General features: G+C 43.8%; 3 protein-coding genes across 6 annotated transcripts; 2 read left to right on the forward strand and 1 right to left on the reverse strand.

Moving 5' to 3' along the window:
- The first annotated feature begins 1,548 nt into the window (after nucleotides 1–1,548).
- Nucleotides 1,549–9,407, forward strand: LOC121180535 (equilibrative nucleoside transporter 1-like). Its single transcript, XM_041036027.1, has 13 exons — nucleotides 1,549–1,822; nucleotides 2,572–2,644; nucleotides 5,503–5,584; nucleotides 6,285–6,457; nucleotides 6,749–6,888; nucleotides 6,985–7,119; nucleotides 7,222–7,319; nucleotides 7,503–7,581; nucleotides 7,921–7,985; nucleotides 8,161–8,269; nucleotides 8,378–8,463; nucleotides 8,623–8,822; nucleotides 9,269–9,407. Exons 2-13 carry the CDS (start codon nucleotides 2,619–2,621, stop codon nucleotides 9,378–9,380), a joined length of 1,305 nt encoding a protein of 434 aa, XP_040891961.1. The 5' UTR covers nucleotides 1,549–1,822; nucleotides 2,572–2,618; the 3' UTR covers nucleotides 9,381–9,407.
- Nucleotides 9,408–10,004: 597 nt separating this feature from the next.
- On the forward strand, nucleotides 10,005–12,142 carry LOC121180536 (acylphosphatase-2-like). Of its 2 annotated transcripts, XM_041036028.1 has the most exons (4): nucleotides 10,037–10,147; nucleotides 10,395–10,411; nucleotides 11,550–11,659; nucleotides 11,969–12,142. In XM_041036028.1, the coding sequence occupies exons 1-4, from the start codon at nucleotides 10,051–10,053 to the stop codon at nucleotides 12,081–12,083; spliced, it is 339 nt and encodes a 112-aa protein (XP_040891962.1). In that variant the 5' UTR covers nucleotides 10,037–10,050; the 3' UTR covers nucleotides 12,084–12,142. The 2 variants fall into 2 exon arrangements, with proteins under 2 accessions (XP_040891963.1, XP_040891962.1); XM_041036029.1 differs by lacking the exon at nucleotides 10,395–10,411 and having other exon boundaries at nucleotides 10,005–10,147.
- A 38-nt stretch (nucleotides 12,143–12,180) lies between these two features.
- On the reverse strand, nucleotides 12,181–16,778 carry LOC121180534. Of its 3 annotated transcripts, XM_041036026.1 has the most exons (7): nucleotides 16,536–16,778; nucleotides 16,340–16,457; nucleotides 16,215–16,259; nucleotides 15,443–15,558; nucleotides 14,850–15,024; nucleotides 14,549–14,743; nucleotides 12,181–14,451 (listed from the first exon to the last, which is right to left on the reverse strand). In XM_041036026.1, the coding sequence occupies exons 1-7, from the start codon at nucleotides 16,709–16,711 to the stop codon at nucleotides 12,721–12,723; spliced, it is 2,556 nt and encodes an 851-aa protein (XP_040891960.1). In that variant the 5' UTR covers nucleotides 16,712–16,778; the 3' UTR covers nucleotides 12,181–12,720. The 3 variants fall into 3 exon arrangements, with proteins under 3 accessions (XP_040891960.1, XP_040891959.1, XP_040891958.1); XM_041036025.1 differs by having other exon boundaries at nucleotides 14,925–15,024; nucleotides 16,340–16,778; XM_041036024.1 differs by having other exon boundaries at nucleotides 16,340–16,778.
- Nucleotides 16,779–16,937: the final 159 nt, after the last annotated feature.

Below are 16,937 nucleotides of genomic sequence, written 5' to 3' on the forward strand. Positions count from 1 at the left end.
TAGTATAGTAAGGCGTCAAAATTGACCAAAAAAAGTCAAAAATTTTTTGGGCCTCAAAATGTCATAAAAATGGTCATAGTATAGTAAGGCATCAAAATTGGCCAAAAAAAGTCTAATTTTTTTTGGGCCTGAAAATGTCATAAAAATGGTCATAGTATAGTAAGGCTTCAAAATTGGCCAAAAAAAGTCAAGTTTTTCTTTGGCCTCAAAATATCATAAAAATGGTCATAGTATAGTAAGGCGTCAAAATTGGCCAAAAAAGTCATTTTTTAGAACGGCCTCAAAATGGTTAAAACTCTAAGCCCTGTACACTCAACAACCCTAAACACCAACTTCAGTTTGACAAAAAGTACCACAAAAAGGGGGGTCCAAACCACTCCCAGGGCTCTGAAACGTGCTCCTAAACACTTTCTGGGGGAACACTTTTGGCATCTCACACTTTGGAAAATTTTCACTCTCCCAACTCACTTATATGGGGGAACTTCAAATGCTCATAACTCTGGAACCCTAAGTCCTAGAGACTTAAGTGTGGTACCATTGGACTCGGGGTACCCACAAATTTTTCAGAATGGCCTCGTCTGTGCAGTCTGTCCAGTCGTCGGATGAGGCAGGGGGAGTCACTGAGATTGTCATAATATCCCTAACCCTAGACCTCAAAATGTCATAAAACACATCATAGTATACTAAGATGTGACAATATGACTAAAAAAGTGATTTTTTTATTAAAACCTCAAAATGTCATAAAACACATCATATGGACGTATGGCGTCAAAATATGACAATAAAAGTGTATTTTTAGTAAGACCTCAAAATGTCATGAAAAGTGTCATAGTATACTAAGGCATGAAAATATGACCAAAAAAAGTGATTTTTTTGTGAGACCTCAAAATTGTATTAAAAAAAACAGTCTAACTATACCATTACCCTTTTTTTCATATTTTCAATCCTCACCATAGTATGATGTTTTTTATGACATTTTAAGAAGAACTTTATTTTCATTGCTCACAAGTTACAATGAAATTCAGTTTGGCAGCAATCTGTAGTAGCACTTTGAGGTCAGGTGTTTTTAAAGTGTTTGAAGCATTAATTTTCTTCATACTTTGAAGCCTTACTAAACTATTTTTCACATTTTGTCTGGAGTAGCAAATAAAAGATGTAACAGATGACAATATGTCAGAGTGATGTCAGAGTGATGTCTGCCCATCCTGGGTGAGGGATCTCTCTTCTGTTTCTCACCCTGAGGTTTCTCAGACCTTAAACATACAGAAATAAACATCATGTTTGACTGTTGATTCTTTGAAGTGAATCTATTGACTCTGCACAAACAAACATTTAAAAGCTTGTCTGAGAATTAAACATCAGGTCAAATTACTGTGAACTGCTTCACTCAACATAAAACTAAATCAGTTCACTTTATTCTCTGTAACTCGGATGTGGTGTTACTCTGGCCTGTTATCACTTTGTCGACATTTACACACAAACAAAGTCCACTGAACTCACTGATATCACAGGTCAAAGGTCGAGGGTTACTGCATGCTGAAGATCTGATTCTGCTGAGAGTGCCAGACAAATGAAGATCTGTGACAGAGCTCAGCTTTTTCAAAAACGTGACAGAGGAAGGAAGATTTCACAACAGGCTGAAGACGGAAAAGTGAAGAATCATCAAAAACCTGAAGACAAAGCTGCGTCTGACAGAATGTTCAACAAACTGAGACACTTCAACATATAACAGCTGATTTCACACTTGAATGTTGAGACTTCAGCAGCAGGAAGAAGTGATTGAGCAGGACAAACCTACTGTCGTCACACAGAGACCCTGAAGGTAAAAACCTGAAGCAGCTTTCTTTATTTGAAAAGTTCTTTTTTTGAGTTTTCTCTTTTTATTTAAGTCACTGATACATATTTAGGTCTTTTGTGTTTTAATATTGTATACTTCAGTTTTATGATGATTAGTCTGAGAACAAATTGTTTATTTGAATCAATCTGAGTTAAGCTGCTTTTAAAATTAAATGAAAACACAGACATAAGAAACCGGACAGCTTCTGAATTTCACTTCCTCCACGTGGGCCGACACATGACAACACAAACCTGAAACTCACCACAGTCTGAATGAACATGGCTTCATGTTTCCAGAGGGTTAGGGGTTAGTTCCAAGGTTTAGTTGTGGTTAAAGCATCGTGTTTACCTGACGGCAGGTCGCTGTGGTCAAAGCACCATCTGACGTGAACTTTTTGTTTATCTGAAATAAAATTATTTCTGATTTCTCTTATTTTGAAGATTTAATTTCTGCTTAGAACAGTTTCAAAACTTCTTTTGTTGATTTTCATGTTAATAACTGATAATCCAGGCTTGATATCTGTGGTCTGATAGTTCTGGTCGTAGTAGTAGAATAGCAGAAGTAGTCACAATTCTGTTACTATGACAACCAAGTAACTCAGGATGAAACACCTCTTCATTTTATTGTTTTTAATTGTTCTGATCAGTTTAATATGATTGAATGATTTTTATTATTTTCAAATGAAAATAATTCTGTTACACTGACCTGCTTTAAAGTCTCTGTGTGTCTCACAGGGCCTCAGTTCATCAGTTCATCAGTCCATCAGGTGGATCATAGAAGAATGGCTATCAGCGCTCCAAAAGACAAGTAGGATTATTTATTAAATATTTTGACCAAAGTTCAAACACTCTGTGGATCTGCTCATCATCAATGAACGATCAATAATCAGAACGTCAGGACAGTACAGATGTGTTCAGATATTCTTTGAGGTTTTTAGTTGCCAGTTAAAGTTTTAACATCTTTTTAAATTCAATTCAATTCAATTCAATTTTATTCATACAGCTCCTTCCACAATCAAAATTGTCTCAAAGCGCTTTACAGAGACCCAGAGCCTGACCCCAGGGCAAGCACTTAAGGCGACAGTGGCAAGGAAAACTCCCTTTTAACAGGAAGAAACCTTGAGCAGAACCTGGCTCAGATGGGGGACCCTCCTGCCGATGGCCGGGCTGGGTGAAAGGAGGAAAAGGAGGAAGATAGGACAGCTAGGAATGGAGGAGAGGGGGAGAAAGACATGCAGCATAATACAGACAATGTGGGTCAGTATTTACATTACAGTTAGTGAACAGTTATTGGATAATGTGTGCTCAGCAGATTAGAATTATGAAACAGAGCACGGAGGCAAAAAGCTGTCATGACTGGTAATTATTTACATTACAGTTTGCAAAGAATATTAATCAAATATTTATCTGTAGCAGAACGGAACATTAAACATGTTAGAAATAGATCATTGTAAACAATAGACAGCAGCAGGTGGGTGGAGCCAGGACCATAGGACATGCAGCTCCGGAGCCAGAGGTACCTGCAGTAAGGTACAGAGAAAGAGAGACCAGAGAGAAACAAACACAGGACTACGGGACAGAGAGGACACAGAGTTAATGACATGTAATAAAGGCTAATAAATTTGAGAGTGGGTCTGAGGAGAGAAAGGGAAAGAAGAAGAAGTGCGCAGTAAATCATGGGATGTCCCCCAGCAGCCTAGGCCTATAGCAGCATAACTAGGGGATGATTCAGTTGCCTGAGCCAGCCCTACTAAGGGCTATATCCTTAACTGTAACAGTGTCTATAGAGATAATTGTGACTAACTAAAAGTTTAATAAATAACTAGGACTGTAACTACAACTAATTATAAGCTTTATCAAACAAGAAGGTTTTAAGCTTAGTTTTAAAATTAGAGAGGGTGTCTGCTACCTGAACCCAAACTGGCAGTTGGTTCCATAGGAGAGGGGCCTGATAGCTAAAGGCTCGGCCTCCCATTCTACTTTTAGAGATTTTGGGAACCATAAGCAAACCTGCATTCTGGGAACGAAGCAATCTGTTAGGATGATATGGTTCTATCAGCTCTTTGAGATATGAAGGAGCCTGGCCATTGAGGGCCTTATATGTAAGGAGAAGGACTTTAAAATCAATTCTGGATTTTACAGGAAGCCAATGGAGAGAAGTTAGTACAGGAGTAATATGATCTCTGTTGCTAATTCCAGTCAGTACTCTCGCTGCAGCATTTTGGATCAGCTGGATGCTTTTTAGATAGTTAACTGGACATCCTGATAATAGGGAATTACAGTAGTCCAGCCTAGAAGTAACAAAAGCATGGACTAATTTTTCAGCATCACTCTGCGACAGAATGTTCCTAATCTTACTGATATTGCGCAGGTGAAAGAAGGCGGTCCTAGAGACTTGTTTTATATGTGAGTTAAAGGACAAATCCTGATCAAAAATAACTCCAAGGTTCCTCACAGTCGTACTGGAGGCTAAATTAATGCTAAATTTTTTCCTCAGCGGGTGTGTCGCTGATTGGGGAAAATCTGTTTGAAACATGAAGCTGTTGATGGTGAACCACGGGCCGTTGTTTCCGGCTATGCTTCCTTCGGACTGCCACCCAGCCGCCCTGGCTTCCCGGCTGCTCGGGAGCTGCCAGGGAACGGCTGACAGGAGCTAATGTAGGACGGCTAGCTGTAGCTAATCGAGGCTGGTCCGCATCAGCTACAGGGGACTGACTAGCTAGCACTGCTACGGGGCGATTATCTATGGTGCGGAGCCGAGCCTCTATTTCCCTAAGTCTCGCCTCCAATGCTACAAAAATGCTACATTTATTACACATACCATTATCGCTAAAGGAGGCAGAGGAGTAACTAAACATCTCACACACCGTGCACCGTGGACCAGAGATAGAGTGATTAGAGTGTAGTGTTAAATCCCGAGGGACACATGCACCACAGATGTTTAATTAAAGCAATATGCGTGTACAGGAATTCAGAGATTGACCACAGAACACGGCAAACTTAGAGTTGATTAATAAGCTAGGATAACACTCGTAACACCACAGTGCAGAAGCAGCAACAGGAAGTGACACAACACGTTACCACCACGTTAGCACGTCCACAAATGCTCAGGAGTCCAGACAAACTGAGACCCTTGAAATGTATTGTAGAAATAAAGTTTCAAATGGCAGTGGATTTTCTACAGCTCCGTCAGGACAAAACTGAAATGTCAGTCACTGGTGATGAAGCTGAGAGAGAAACTCAGTGTGAAACTTTGAACTCTGACACTGAACCTGTAAACAGGTGTAAGACCTCAGAGTCCGCTCAGGCTCAGGTCTCAGCTTCACATGAATCAAATGCTTTTTATCATCTGAAGAACTTGGAAACATTTCTGTCTCGAGTCACTGCAGAGACACTGCTGCACATCATCACCTGCAGTTTGTGTTCCAATGTGTGTGCATGAAAAGTGCTACACAAACAAAGTGTGATAAAGTCTGATTGATTGATTGATTGATAAATGAGGCTGTTAAATGTTTGATTATCAGTTTCTATGAAGTGTAACAGTCAAACTGAGTGATGATGATGATGATGATGATGAAACGTTTAGATAAACAGATTCTCACAGTAAACACAAAACAACAGAAGATTTCTGTTTCACAGCTGAATGTTAACATTTTATTTTGAAAGGTTTTTTGGTGTGTGGCTGATCTTCTTCCTGCTTGGTTTGGGGACGCTACTGCCATGGAACTTCTTCATGACTGCTACCATGGTATGACATCACTTCCTGTCTGTTTCCATCCACACACCATGTCAACAGCTTTTATTTTGGAAGACAAAAGATTTAAACATCACTCTCACACTGTTTAAAAAAAATTACATTTTTAAGTTAAAAAGTTAAATTATCTGTAAACATCAATCATTCTTATCAACGTTCTTTATTTATTTATTATTTTTGGCAAAATGTCAGGAAATAATTTCAGGTTCTGTTTATTAAAGAGGAATGAATCTGAGAGTTCACACACACACACACACACAGACTCACACAGACTCACTCACACACACACACACACACACACAGACTCACACAGACTCACTCACACACACACACACACACACAGACTCACACAGACTCACACAAACACACAAACAGACTCACACAGACTCACACACACACACACACACACACACAGACTCACACAGACTCACTCACACACACACACACACAGACTCACACAGACTCACACACACACACACAAACAGACTCACACAGACTCACACACACACATTACTGAGACTCTTTAAAAAATGGATCCATGTGTTTTTGAAGAGTTTTCAGATTCAGTAGGAACCAACGAGCTCGGAGCCTCAGAAAGGAGGAGGACGCATTTAGAGACGGACTGAAAACAGAAAATGATTCATAACGCACCTGAAGCCTCCTCAGCTCTCCTCCTCCTGCTCTGTGTCTGCAGTACTTCACCAGTCGTCTGAAGGACCCCTCATTGGTCGATTCTTCAGCCAATCAGACAGAGGCAGCGGGTGAATATCGCGGTGTTCTGGAGGCCAAGTTCAACAACGTGATGACGCTCTGCGCCATGCTGCCGCTGCTGCTCTGCACCTGCCTCAACTCCTTCCTGCACACACTGTGAGTGCAACGCCGCACCGCTGGAGTCCAGATGTTCAGAAAAAGCCAGGCCAGCTGTTTAATCGGGTTCTAGAGGTTCTGCAGGGGGTTCTGGACTTTTTGGCGTCTCTGATCCTCATTTTTAGTTTTGGTTGTAAAATTTAAAGAGTTTTTTTGTGATGACTGTAATTAAAGGGGTAGAAGAAGAGTAAGCTTTATTCTCTGTGCGTTGTTTTCGGAGGCGTGTGGTCAGGAGTGAATCCTCGTTCAGTAAACAGCTGATCACTCGTTCTCCTCTTCTCTCTCTCTCAGTATTTCCCAGCGTCTGCGTGTGATGGGCAGTCTGCTCATCATCATGCTCGTCTTCCTCGTCACAGCTGTCCTCGTCAAAGTTCCCATGGAGCCGCTGCCCTTCTTCTCCATTACCATGGTGACGATTGTCATCATCAACTGTGAGTTTGTTTGTTTGTTTGTTTGCAGCCTTCGGGGCGGTGCTGCAGGGCAGTCTGTTTCTTGATCTCATTGTTTGTTTGTTTGTTTGTTTACAGCCTTTGGGGCTGTGCTGCAGGGCAGTCTGTTTGGGATGGCCGGTTTGCTGCCAGCTTCTTATACGACTCCCATTATGAGCGGTCAGGGACTCGCTGGAACCTTTGCTGCCTTTGCCATGATCTGCGCCATCGCAAGTCTGATCAATAACTAACCAATAATTACTCAATAACTCGCCTGTATCTCCTCTGATGTTGTGATGTTGTGTTGTTCATGTACATTATTTTCTGCTCCTGCAGGTGGATCCGAGCTAAACAATGCAGCGTTCGGTTACTTCATCACAGCCTGTGTTGTCATTCTTCTGTCCGTCCTCTCCTACGTCCTGCTGCCTAAACTGGTAACTCACACGTTTACGTCATACACACCTGACACACACCATTGAGTTCTGATTATTTTTACATCTGCGATTGGCCCAATGACATCTGTGACATCAGTCATGTGATTCATCAGTAGCTGTGCTGCCTCCTTGTCGTCATGCTCCCTTGTTTGGGACTGTGTGAATCATGTTTCATGTTTCCAGGAGTTTTTCCAGTTTTATCAGGACAGACACAAGAAACAGAGGCCAGACGAGGACAACTCCATCAATCTGATGAGTTCAGGTACAAAACGAACTCGAACAGCTGCTGCATTAAAGCTCTGCTTCCTTCTGAATCTGCACCGGTCTCTGTACACGTTCACTGAGGTCACAGCGCCCAGTGGAAACAGCTGCATGCTGAGCTGATGTGCTGTGGATGATTCCAGTTCAGAGTAAATGTGTTCAGGCAGAGTTGGGTTTATACAGTTAGTGGAGCTGGTAAAGTCCCGTGGTCTCGTCCAGGGTTTCAGGTTCTGAGTGTGTCAGACCTCTGCATCAGAGGAGGAACCACCAGCATGGACCAGGACCTGGACCTGGACCTGTACCAGGACCTGGAACTTTAACAATTCTTCTTCTCCTTCAGAGAGTCAAGCAGAAGCTGCTCAGACCAGACGACAGAACGTCTCCATGATGAAGATATTTAAGAAGGTCAGAGGTCACAAGAATCAGTTTTCTACCAAATATTTAAAACATGATTTGTTGTATCAGGTTTTCAAACAATCAGCTTCAGTTCAGTATTGATCGGTGCTGAGGAAAGAAGCCAAACCAGGAAATAATCCATTGACCTTTGACCTCTTCCTGCCTGCTGATCTTTGACTTTCAGATCTGGCTGTTGGCTCTTTCTGTCTGTTTCACCTTCACCGTCACCATTGGCACATTTCCCGCCATCACCGCCGACACCAAATCCTCGCTCCGTGATGGAGGCTCCTGGGGTCAGTCAGTAACACGCTGCAGTTCGACCTGTTGCTGTTTAAACCCACTGACTGATGTCACACGTGTCGGGTTTCATGTCGCACTTTTCTGTTGTGTGTGTTGTACAGACCTCTACTTCGTCCCGGTCAGCTGCTTCCTGCTCTTTAACCTGTGTGACTGGGGTGGGCGGAGCTTAACAGCCATCTGTATGTGGGTGAGTAATTCCTCAAACATCCCACAGAAATCCTCAGAGATTCTGACCGCACCAACACATCCTCTCTGCCGGTTCATACCGTCTTTCGTCTGTCTCCACCCAGCTGGAGGACCTACAGCAGATATATTGATTATTGGTGAGTTATTGACTCTGTTTCAGCCAAACAAGGACAGTGTCTTACTCCCCATGTCCATCGTGAGTCGCCTGGTTTTCATCCCTCTCTTCATGCTGTGTAACGTCCAGCCTCGTCTCCACCTGCCCGTCTTCTTCCATCATGATGGCTTCTTCATCATCTTCATGATCATCTTCGCCTTCAGTAACGGATACCTGGCCAGCCTCTGCATGTGCTACGGACCAAAGTAAGAACCCGATCAGACAGGATCAATAATCACTGATCACTGAGCAGATTCTTCACTCAGTCATATCGATATCTTGTCATTTTCATAATCAGCAAATATTAATAACAGTATTGATACTTTGATATGATACAGTAAAGGTGAATAAGAGGAAACGAGTCAGAGGACGAGATGAGACAAAACTGAATCCTGAATTTGGACAAATCATTTCATTAGAATTTATTGCATCAAACAGGTGTGTGCAAAGCATGTGGGCGAGCGAGGGCAGTAGTTTCAGCCCCGGAGGGCAAAGAGGCACCAGATTAACCTCCTCCTCTTTCAGCTCCTCCTGAACTTTACTCTGCAACTAAAGCGTTTTTTAATCCGTATTAAATTTAAGCTGAAATGTTTTGTCATGAACTCGACATTAAGAGATAAAATATTAATTTGACATGTCTGTGGTTCCACAGGAACGTTCTGCCTCATGAAGCTGAAACAGCCGGAGCCATCATGGCTTTCTTTCTGTCTCTGGGTTTGGCTTTAGGAGCTGCTCTCTCCTTCCTCTTCAGAGCACTGGTCTAACTGGGAAAACACCTGGTTGCTACTGGTCTGACTGGAAAACATTTCTGTTCAGGAAGGTTGTAGCTGTAGTTCTCAGACGTTTCAGTGTCTCTTTGAAGAAGAAGCTAAAGCTGATCGAGTCGAGCAGTCGTGGTGACGACGCCACAGGAAACATCCTCAGGAACATAAATGTTCAGAGTGAAGATCATATTGATCTGTTAAAGGCCGACGCTCTGAGACCTGTGACATTTAAAACTTATGGTATCTGTCATATAAATACAGGACATGTAAAATGCTGGTGTCATGGTTCTTCGCGTTCCCACAAACATGAAACATATTTAAAGATTGAAAGAACATCAGAAGCAAAAATGTGTGATAACATCGCAGATACTTGACGCTGTGGCTGAGGTGACAGGAAGCAGAACAGTAAAGCTTCCACAGAAAAACATAAACCAGGAAGTCTTCCATGCTATCAAAATAAATGAGTACATTATCAGTTCCCTTCAAAATAAAATCATCATCCTTATGCTGATTAAAGTTTTCTTTTTCTTTTCATATCAACAGTGATGCTTTTATTCTGACAGAGATGACAGGAAATTGCTCTTATTTCGAAAGTGGTGTCAGAGAGGTTTTAAATATCAGACATAAAAATAAACACAGCTGAGTTCAGAGTTAGATTGAAGGAGGTGACATGTTTCTGCCCGGGCTTTTATTTTGTCTCTTTCACGTTGTCATGTCTGAGAACAAACTGGTTTCAGTGGATTTTGAGATTTTTGGGAATGTGCAGGGTAAGTTACATGTTACATGGCACATGTAAGTCGCTGTGTATGTTCACACTTCAACACATTAATGTGGGTCTGTTTGTGTGTAGACTGGCTCCAGTACTTTGACAGTGTTCATGTTTTTCTCTCCTGCTCTGATGTTCGTAGTAAATATGCAGAAAATATTTACAGTGCATGTGAGAAGTCCAAGTGACTGAAGGTGCACTGAGCGTAATGTTAATGAATGAATGACTGTGGTTTGTTCTGTTTTCAGGTGTTTGCTTCAGAATGGTGAGACTCACCTCAGACTTCTCTCACTTCACATCAGTCTAATAATAATATGACACAGTCACAGTTGTATAATTCTGCTGCTGACAGTCACACGTCTCCATGAACGCTGAATGAATGAATGAACAAATGTGATCAGCTGTTTACACCTGAACATTCAAATATAAACAAATAAAATCAAACCAATTTCTGACCAGTGAGTCAGATCATGTCAGGAAATGCCACGACTGCTGTTACCTGCAGCACCAAGGCTGCTTTAGCTGTTGCTTTCATTATTAATATCACTACTACTGTTACTTTCACTACTGCTAGCACTGCTACAGCTACAGCTACTGCTACTGCTGCTACTACTGCTACAGCTACAGCTACAGCTACTGCTACTGCTGCTACTACTGCTACAGCTACAGCTACTGCTACTGCTGCTCCCGGGGAAGGCTGAACAGTGTGAGACCATAATAACTGGAGCTCACCCAGCCCCACCACCCAGCCTGCAAGTCCACAGGGACTTTGAAACTGAAAAGACGTGTCAACCAAGCAGATGCAGCACTGTTCAGAGTCCACACTTAAGGACTGAGTCCACATCTGACGCCTCGTGACAACCGCTGAGTCTCAGAGGAGACGCTGGTTACTGGACGACGACTTTAACTCCTGATACTGCTCCTCGTACTTCTACTGCTAATACTATTAATAACATCTGAGGATTTTTCTAACACTACAAATAATATTTCTTGCCACCACTGCTACTAACGCTCATGATGACTCGTGATGATAAAGATGACAATGCACATGATGTACTCAGATATTCAACAATCTAAAAATACTTCATTACAGGTAAAATCCTACTTTAGTGAACGTACACAGGTGTTCTCCGCCTCATCGAGAACAGTACTGCAGCAAACGAGCTTCACTCTGCATCTGAAACACACTGAGACTAATTCAGAGCAGGTGAGATTAATCTGGGCAGGTCAGGTGATCAAACAGGTGGAAACGCACAAGAGCAAGACACAAACAACTGGTGATTTTCAGAATAAAACAGGAAGCACAGAAAAACTGACAAGATTAAAACAAGAGATAAATGTAGTGGACAACTGTCCTCCAGGACCCAAAAGAAAGTACTTAGTTACTTGTCTCTGTGTGTCAGTACACGGAGGACCAGGGCCGGAGTCTGGGTCTGAGCGGCTGGGTGAAGAACACGAGACAGGGCACTGTGATTGGTCAGATCCAGGGACCTCGGGACAAAGTCGATGACATGTGAGTCACTTTCTGATTTTTCAGTCTCAGAACATTTAACTGATTAAGTCTGAGCTCACTTCCTGTTTCTGCTGACGTGCTGCACAAACGTATGGCCTCATTTCCAGTTGGTGGCGGTTCTGTGTTACTGGTTTACCTCCGTCCAGTTCATTTAACTAATTACTTGAGACTTTATCGGGTTTTTTCTGGACGACAGAGACGATGAAAAGTCACACTGAAGGACATCGTGTTCAGATCTGACACTGAGAAGAAGAAGAAGCCAAAACTCCAAAAACAAACTTCCTGTTTTCTTCTTCTGATGTTTTTCAGGAAACACTGGCTGAAGAGCGTCGGCAGTCCAAGCTCTCGTATTGATCGAGCTGTTTTCTCCAACCAGCGAGACATTTCCAAACTGGAGATCCAAGGCTTCTCTACTCGCTACTGAGCACGCTCACAACTTTCCATCTGTAGATCCATCCTTTATAAAAGGCTTCTCTCCCTCCTCTGGTGTTTGTTTGTTTGTTGTGTTTATCTTTGATTTATTAAAAACATTTTTCTTTATTTTTTTTTCAATAATTAAAGGATCAGTTTTCAACATGCAGTGAAATCCAGTATCACTGGTTGTGTATCAGTGATGTTACATGATGTTGTGACATATGACTGGACCCAGCACTGAGCATCAGGCTGCGTCTTTCAGTCCAATCTCAGCGTCTTTAATCGGATTTATCACTGGCAACAGTTGAATCTGGGACATGTTCGGCTTCTGAATGTTTGACATGTTAATATATTTCTATTCAGGCTGACATCTGATCTCAGGACAGCTGTCTCCTAAAGAATCTGTGGACAAATATCTTAGTGAAAATGAGGAGGAGGAGGAAGAGTCGTATTTCTTTCCTCAACTTCTTCACATCCTGAGCAGAAACTCTGGAAGAGGAAAAAAACTTCTTGAGACTGGATTAGATGAATCATGGACTTGGACAGACCCCATTAACGTCTGTGAGTGTGAGGACGCAGGGACATGTGGTACATTTTCTTTGGACATCCTGTCAGACAGTCAGACCTGCTTCTGAGATGACTTGGTTTCAGGGTTCTGTCTGTTTCCATATGTCCTCCAGCTCCTCGTCCACTTCATCAAACAGCCAGCAACCAGGACTCAGAGGATCTGTGTTTTCATTGCACTCTGCTTCCTGCCTGGACTTTGAAACAGGAGAACAGATACAGCAGCTTTCAGCGAGACAGTCCACCACCCGACCAGACCACCTCAAACCAGGATTCAGAGACGTGGAACCTGACGGCTGTGTGGGGACGAGGACATGGTCTGTGACTGGCTGATAAATGTGACCTCTGAGGTCACATGTCTTGGTGTGGACACTTAAACAATGGTGCTGATGGTAGGCCGGTTCAGGATCTGCCAAATGCAGGTCAGTCTTTTGGATGAAGGGACCTTTGTGCACGATGAGGTGGTTTTTGTCTCCGCGGTGGTCCTGAATGATCTCCAACCTGCCCGATGGCTGTGGGGTTGACAGGTCACCATCAAAGTCAAATTGCTCCTGTGGAAGCAGAGAGGACGGAGCTTCAGGCACTACACCTGGAGGTTTCATCCGGTCTTCAGATTCTTCAGTCTGATCTGAGACCTTTCTGACGTCCCTGGGTGAGCTGTCTCGGTTCTCGTCTTGAGCTACGTGCAGATTGGGTAAGATGACGGAACTGCCAGAGCTGCTGGTGTCCTTTTTGGATGTGCTTTCTGAGGTGTCCTTTCCACCAGTGGGTGGATCCAAACTCTGTCCCGACCCTCGCTCGTCCAGATGCAGATCAGAGGAAGACTCTGAGGACACATGTGGCCATGGTCTCACGTGATGTCCAGCTTTCTCTGTGTCTAAATTCTTAGTAATGGTCTTTCTGATGGCACTGCATGAAAAGTTGACTTGTTGGTTCCGGTCTTGATTTGGTTGTGGACCACACAGGACAGGGTTTCTGGCTTCCTCTTCGAAATGCGAGACATCTTCATCGTAATGGGAGGAGTCAACCTTTGGTGTAAAGCCGTCTTTAGTCACAGAATCATCGGTGAAGGTGTCTCTGGTTGCTCTGGGTGAGAGGTCAGCCTGTTGCTGCTGGTCTCCAGTTTGATGTTGATTAGATGAGACAGTAACTGGAGTGATGGGGCTACTGGTTTCTTCTTTGGGCCTGAGGTTTGCGACGTCCTTGTCTGTGGGACGGTCGAAACTCAGCGCCAACCCCACCAGCTCTGACAGAGGGTCTGGAAGCTTTGCCTGATCTTCTTCTGTGGTCCCTGGATCTTTGGAGGTCAGTGAGACATCGCCACACTGGACTTGCTCTGGAGTTTCAGCATGAATCACAGAACTGTTGGTGTTTCCTTTAAACCTGAAGTCTGAGACGTCCTCACTGTCTGAGGACAATTTCTCATCATCACCACGCACCTGAGTCACGTTACCTCCTGCTGTGATGTTTGGTCTTAATGCAGTATTTTCTGTTTCCATGGTAACAACCGAACTGTTCTGGATGTACAACAGCAGCTCCGTGTTAACAGGAAGTCGGGGGGGTCTGTGGCTGGTACCTGACCTCTCTCGGTCCTCGTCCTCGTCAGCGGTCACTGTGTGTCCGTGGCCACGGCCCGTCCTGGTTTCCAGCAGCTGCAGGTTCAGTGTGGAGACCGAACAGGGGGAGGGTGACGGAGGGAGGACGACGGTGCTGACTCGTGGGAGGAAGGTGGTGCTGGACGAGCTGATTGATGGTTTATCACCTGAGTGATGAGTCTCACTGCTCTCACCTGTCACCTGAACACACCTGTTCACCTGTAAGATTTACAGATAGCTTTAAGGTAGAACATGGACTTCACCTTCAAAAAAACTATTTCATTAAATAAAAATGAAGACAGGTACAGGTACAGACCAGGTGTGTTGGAGGTGGAGTCAGCTGACCCTGGTTTCCCTCTGTCTGAGGGTCAAAATTCAGGAAGACACTGATGCTGCTGGGCTGAGGCTGATCAAACCTTTCAGGTGAGACTCGGTGAGACAGAGTCACTGAGCTCTCTCCTTCTTCTGTTGCTGCTGTCAGTGTGTGATGGCTGGACTCTGAAGGTGGAGGCTGAAGGTGCAACAGACAGAAACATGGACCATCGTTATTATTTTTTGATTAAACTTTGTCTCTTCATGTAAAATCTTTTCCTGTTCCACCCTTTCTCCCACTTTACTTTTTCTTTCCCTTCTTCACACTTCGTTTCTGCCTCCTTCTTTCCTTCTCTCTTCCTCTGTAGCAGTTCTCTGACCTTGTCCAATGTGCTGCTGCCTGGTGGTTCTCGTCCTGGTTCTTTCTGTCTATGTCCAAACTGTGGACAAAGGGCTTCTGGAGGACGTGAAAGCTTCACACTGAACAGAGAGAGAGAGGTTAGCTGGATCTGCAGACGTCTGTGTGGTTGAACCAGTGAAGTGTGAAACGTTCTCCTCAGCTGCAGAGTCAGATTCATCCTGAACACGTCGACACATGAAGGAACACGTGTGGAATCATGTAGTTAACAAAGTGTTAAACCAACCAGAACATGTTTTATACTTTAGATTCTGCGAAGTCGCCAACTTTCGCTGCGATGAGCTCTGCACACGCATCTGACTCCTGTTCAGCCGCACTGAGCCACAGTCAGGATGCATTCTGGGAGCTCAGGGAGTGTTTACCTGTGCTCTGATTACACATGTGAATTTACCTGTGCAGCGATGTGAATTCAGCTCAGTTTGATTCAGGTAGTGATGAAGCGAAAGGAACTTTGCAGAGTGTTACAGCTGCTGTGTTCACCTGTGTCGCCGCTGCAGCAGAGCCCAGCAGGTTCTCACCTCCTCCAGTTTGAGTCTGACTCTGGCTGTCAGCGTTGGATGAAGCTCAGACAGATGATGGGCACACCTGTCCAACACCTGTACACAGGACATGTCAGAGGACAGAGGACAGAGGTCACACAGAAAACCTAACAAAGAAAAATAAAGAGATGTGAGAGCTGAAGCGTCGATGAGCCGAGAATTAGACGAACTAACATTTAAGACTTCAGACTTCAACAGCTGCAGCTTTTAGCTGTAGAGTGTCGTCAACAACAACAACAACATGTTTGTTGGTGTATGTCAACAGAAAAGTATGATGTATATAAATATATATGTGAAGGGACATTTTCTGCTGTTTTTTATTACTTTTCATCAAGTGCAATATTTTGTTTTTATATTTTTAAACAAAATCTGCTAAAAACTCAAATAAAACAAATGATCAGCAGCAAAGACAGAAGACGAAAGCGTCTCTGCCTTCCTTCTTTCTATTACTTCTTCAAATGGTTAAGGTGCATATCGCCCTCTGCAGGTCGGTGAAGATTAAACAGTCATCAGCCTGTTTGTATGTAAACTGGGGGGCTACAGCAGCTGGTTAGCTTAGCTTAGCTTAGCATAAAGACTACAAAAGGGGGAATACAGCTAGCCTGGCTCGCCCCCAGTTAAACCAGTGCAGATCAGAAACACAAGATTTACTGGAGCTCTGAGTAATGCTCCACACACACACACACACACTATGATACAAAAGTCAGACTCACTGTGATGTCAGCAGTGATGTCATCATCGTGTCGAGACGTTTCGCTCTGAAACAGAAAATATTCCGACATCAGAGAAGAGTTGCTGTTTCCTCTTTTGGAGGACGAGGACGTCCACTGTCACTCACCAGACACTGTGTGGTGTTCTCTGATTGGCTCAGAGTCCTGCTGAGGTCACTCAGGATGGCATCAGCTCGTTGGTAAAACAAAGAAACTTCAAGAGCGAGGTTCACTTCCTGTCGAGGGCTACAACACACAGACACACACACAATACACACTGAACTACACCAGGAAGTGAGGAGGACGAGGAGGACGAGGACGTACAGGGGTTCACAGGTGCTCTTCATCACCGTGTCTTCTTCTCTCAGCTCAGCCTCCGCCTGCACTGATGATGATGATGCTGGCTGTGAGGTCACCGAGGGTCTACACAGGTGGAGGTCAGGTGTGGGGCTGTGGACGGACAGTTTGGTGCCGATGGTGAACGGCTGCACCTTCCTCATGATGAAGATGGTGAGAACCAGAGAACAGAGAGAACAGAGAGAGAGAACAGAGAGAACGGAGAGAACGGAGAGAGAAAACAGAACAGAGAACAGAGAGAATGGAGAGAACGGAGAGAGAAAACAGAACAGAGAACAGAGAGAACAGATAAAACGGAGAGAGAGAACAACAGAGAACAGAGAGAACAGAGAACGGAGAGAGAAAACAGAACAGAGAACAGAGAGAACG

This window comes from Toxotes jaculatrix, chromosome 4 (genome assembly GCF_017976425.1).
Source record: "Toxotes jaculatrix isolate fToxJac2 chromosome 4, fToxJac2.pri, whole genome shotgun sequence".
NCBI lineage: Eukaryota > Metazoa > Chordata > Actinopteri > Toxotidae > Toxotes > Toxotes jaculatrix.

Bases quoted from the DNA above. Each gene is read 5' to 3' on its own strand.
- LOC121180534 (XM_041036024.1), bottom strand. From the start codon at position 16,711: ATGAGGAAGGTGCAGCCGTTCACCATCGGCACCAAACTGTCCGTCCAC. The intron at 14,744-14,849 runs GTAAAGTGGGAG...TTGCACCTTCAG, and splicing joins GTGAAGAAGGGAAAGAAAAA to CCTCCACCTTCAGAGTCCAG. The intron at 14,452-14,548 runs GTCTGTACCTGT...TAAATCTTACAG, and splicing joins CTCCACCTCCAACACACCTG to GTGAACAGGTGTGTTCAGGT.
- LOC121180536 (XM_041036028.1), top strand. From the start codon at position 10,051: ATGTTTCTGCCCGGGCTTTTATTTTGTCTCTTTCACGTTGTCATGTCT. The intron at 11,660-11,968 runs GTGAGTCACTTT...GATGTTTTTCAG, and splicing joins CGGGACAAAGTCGATGACAT to GAAACACTGGCTGAAGAGCG.
- LOC121180535 (XM_041036027.1), top strand. From the start codon at position 2,619: ATGGCTATCAGCGCTCCAAAAGACAA. The intron at 8,270-8,377 runs GTCAGTCAGTAA...TGTGTTGTACAG, and splicing joins CCGTGATGGAGGCTCCTGGG to ACCTCTACTTCGTCCCGGTC. The intron at 8,823-9,268 runs GTAAGAACCCGA...GTGGTTCCACAG, and splicing joins TGCATGTGCTACGGACCAAA to GAACGTTCTGCCTCATGAAG.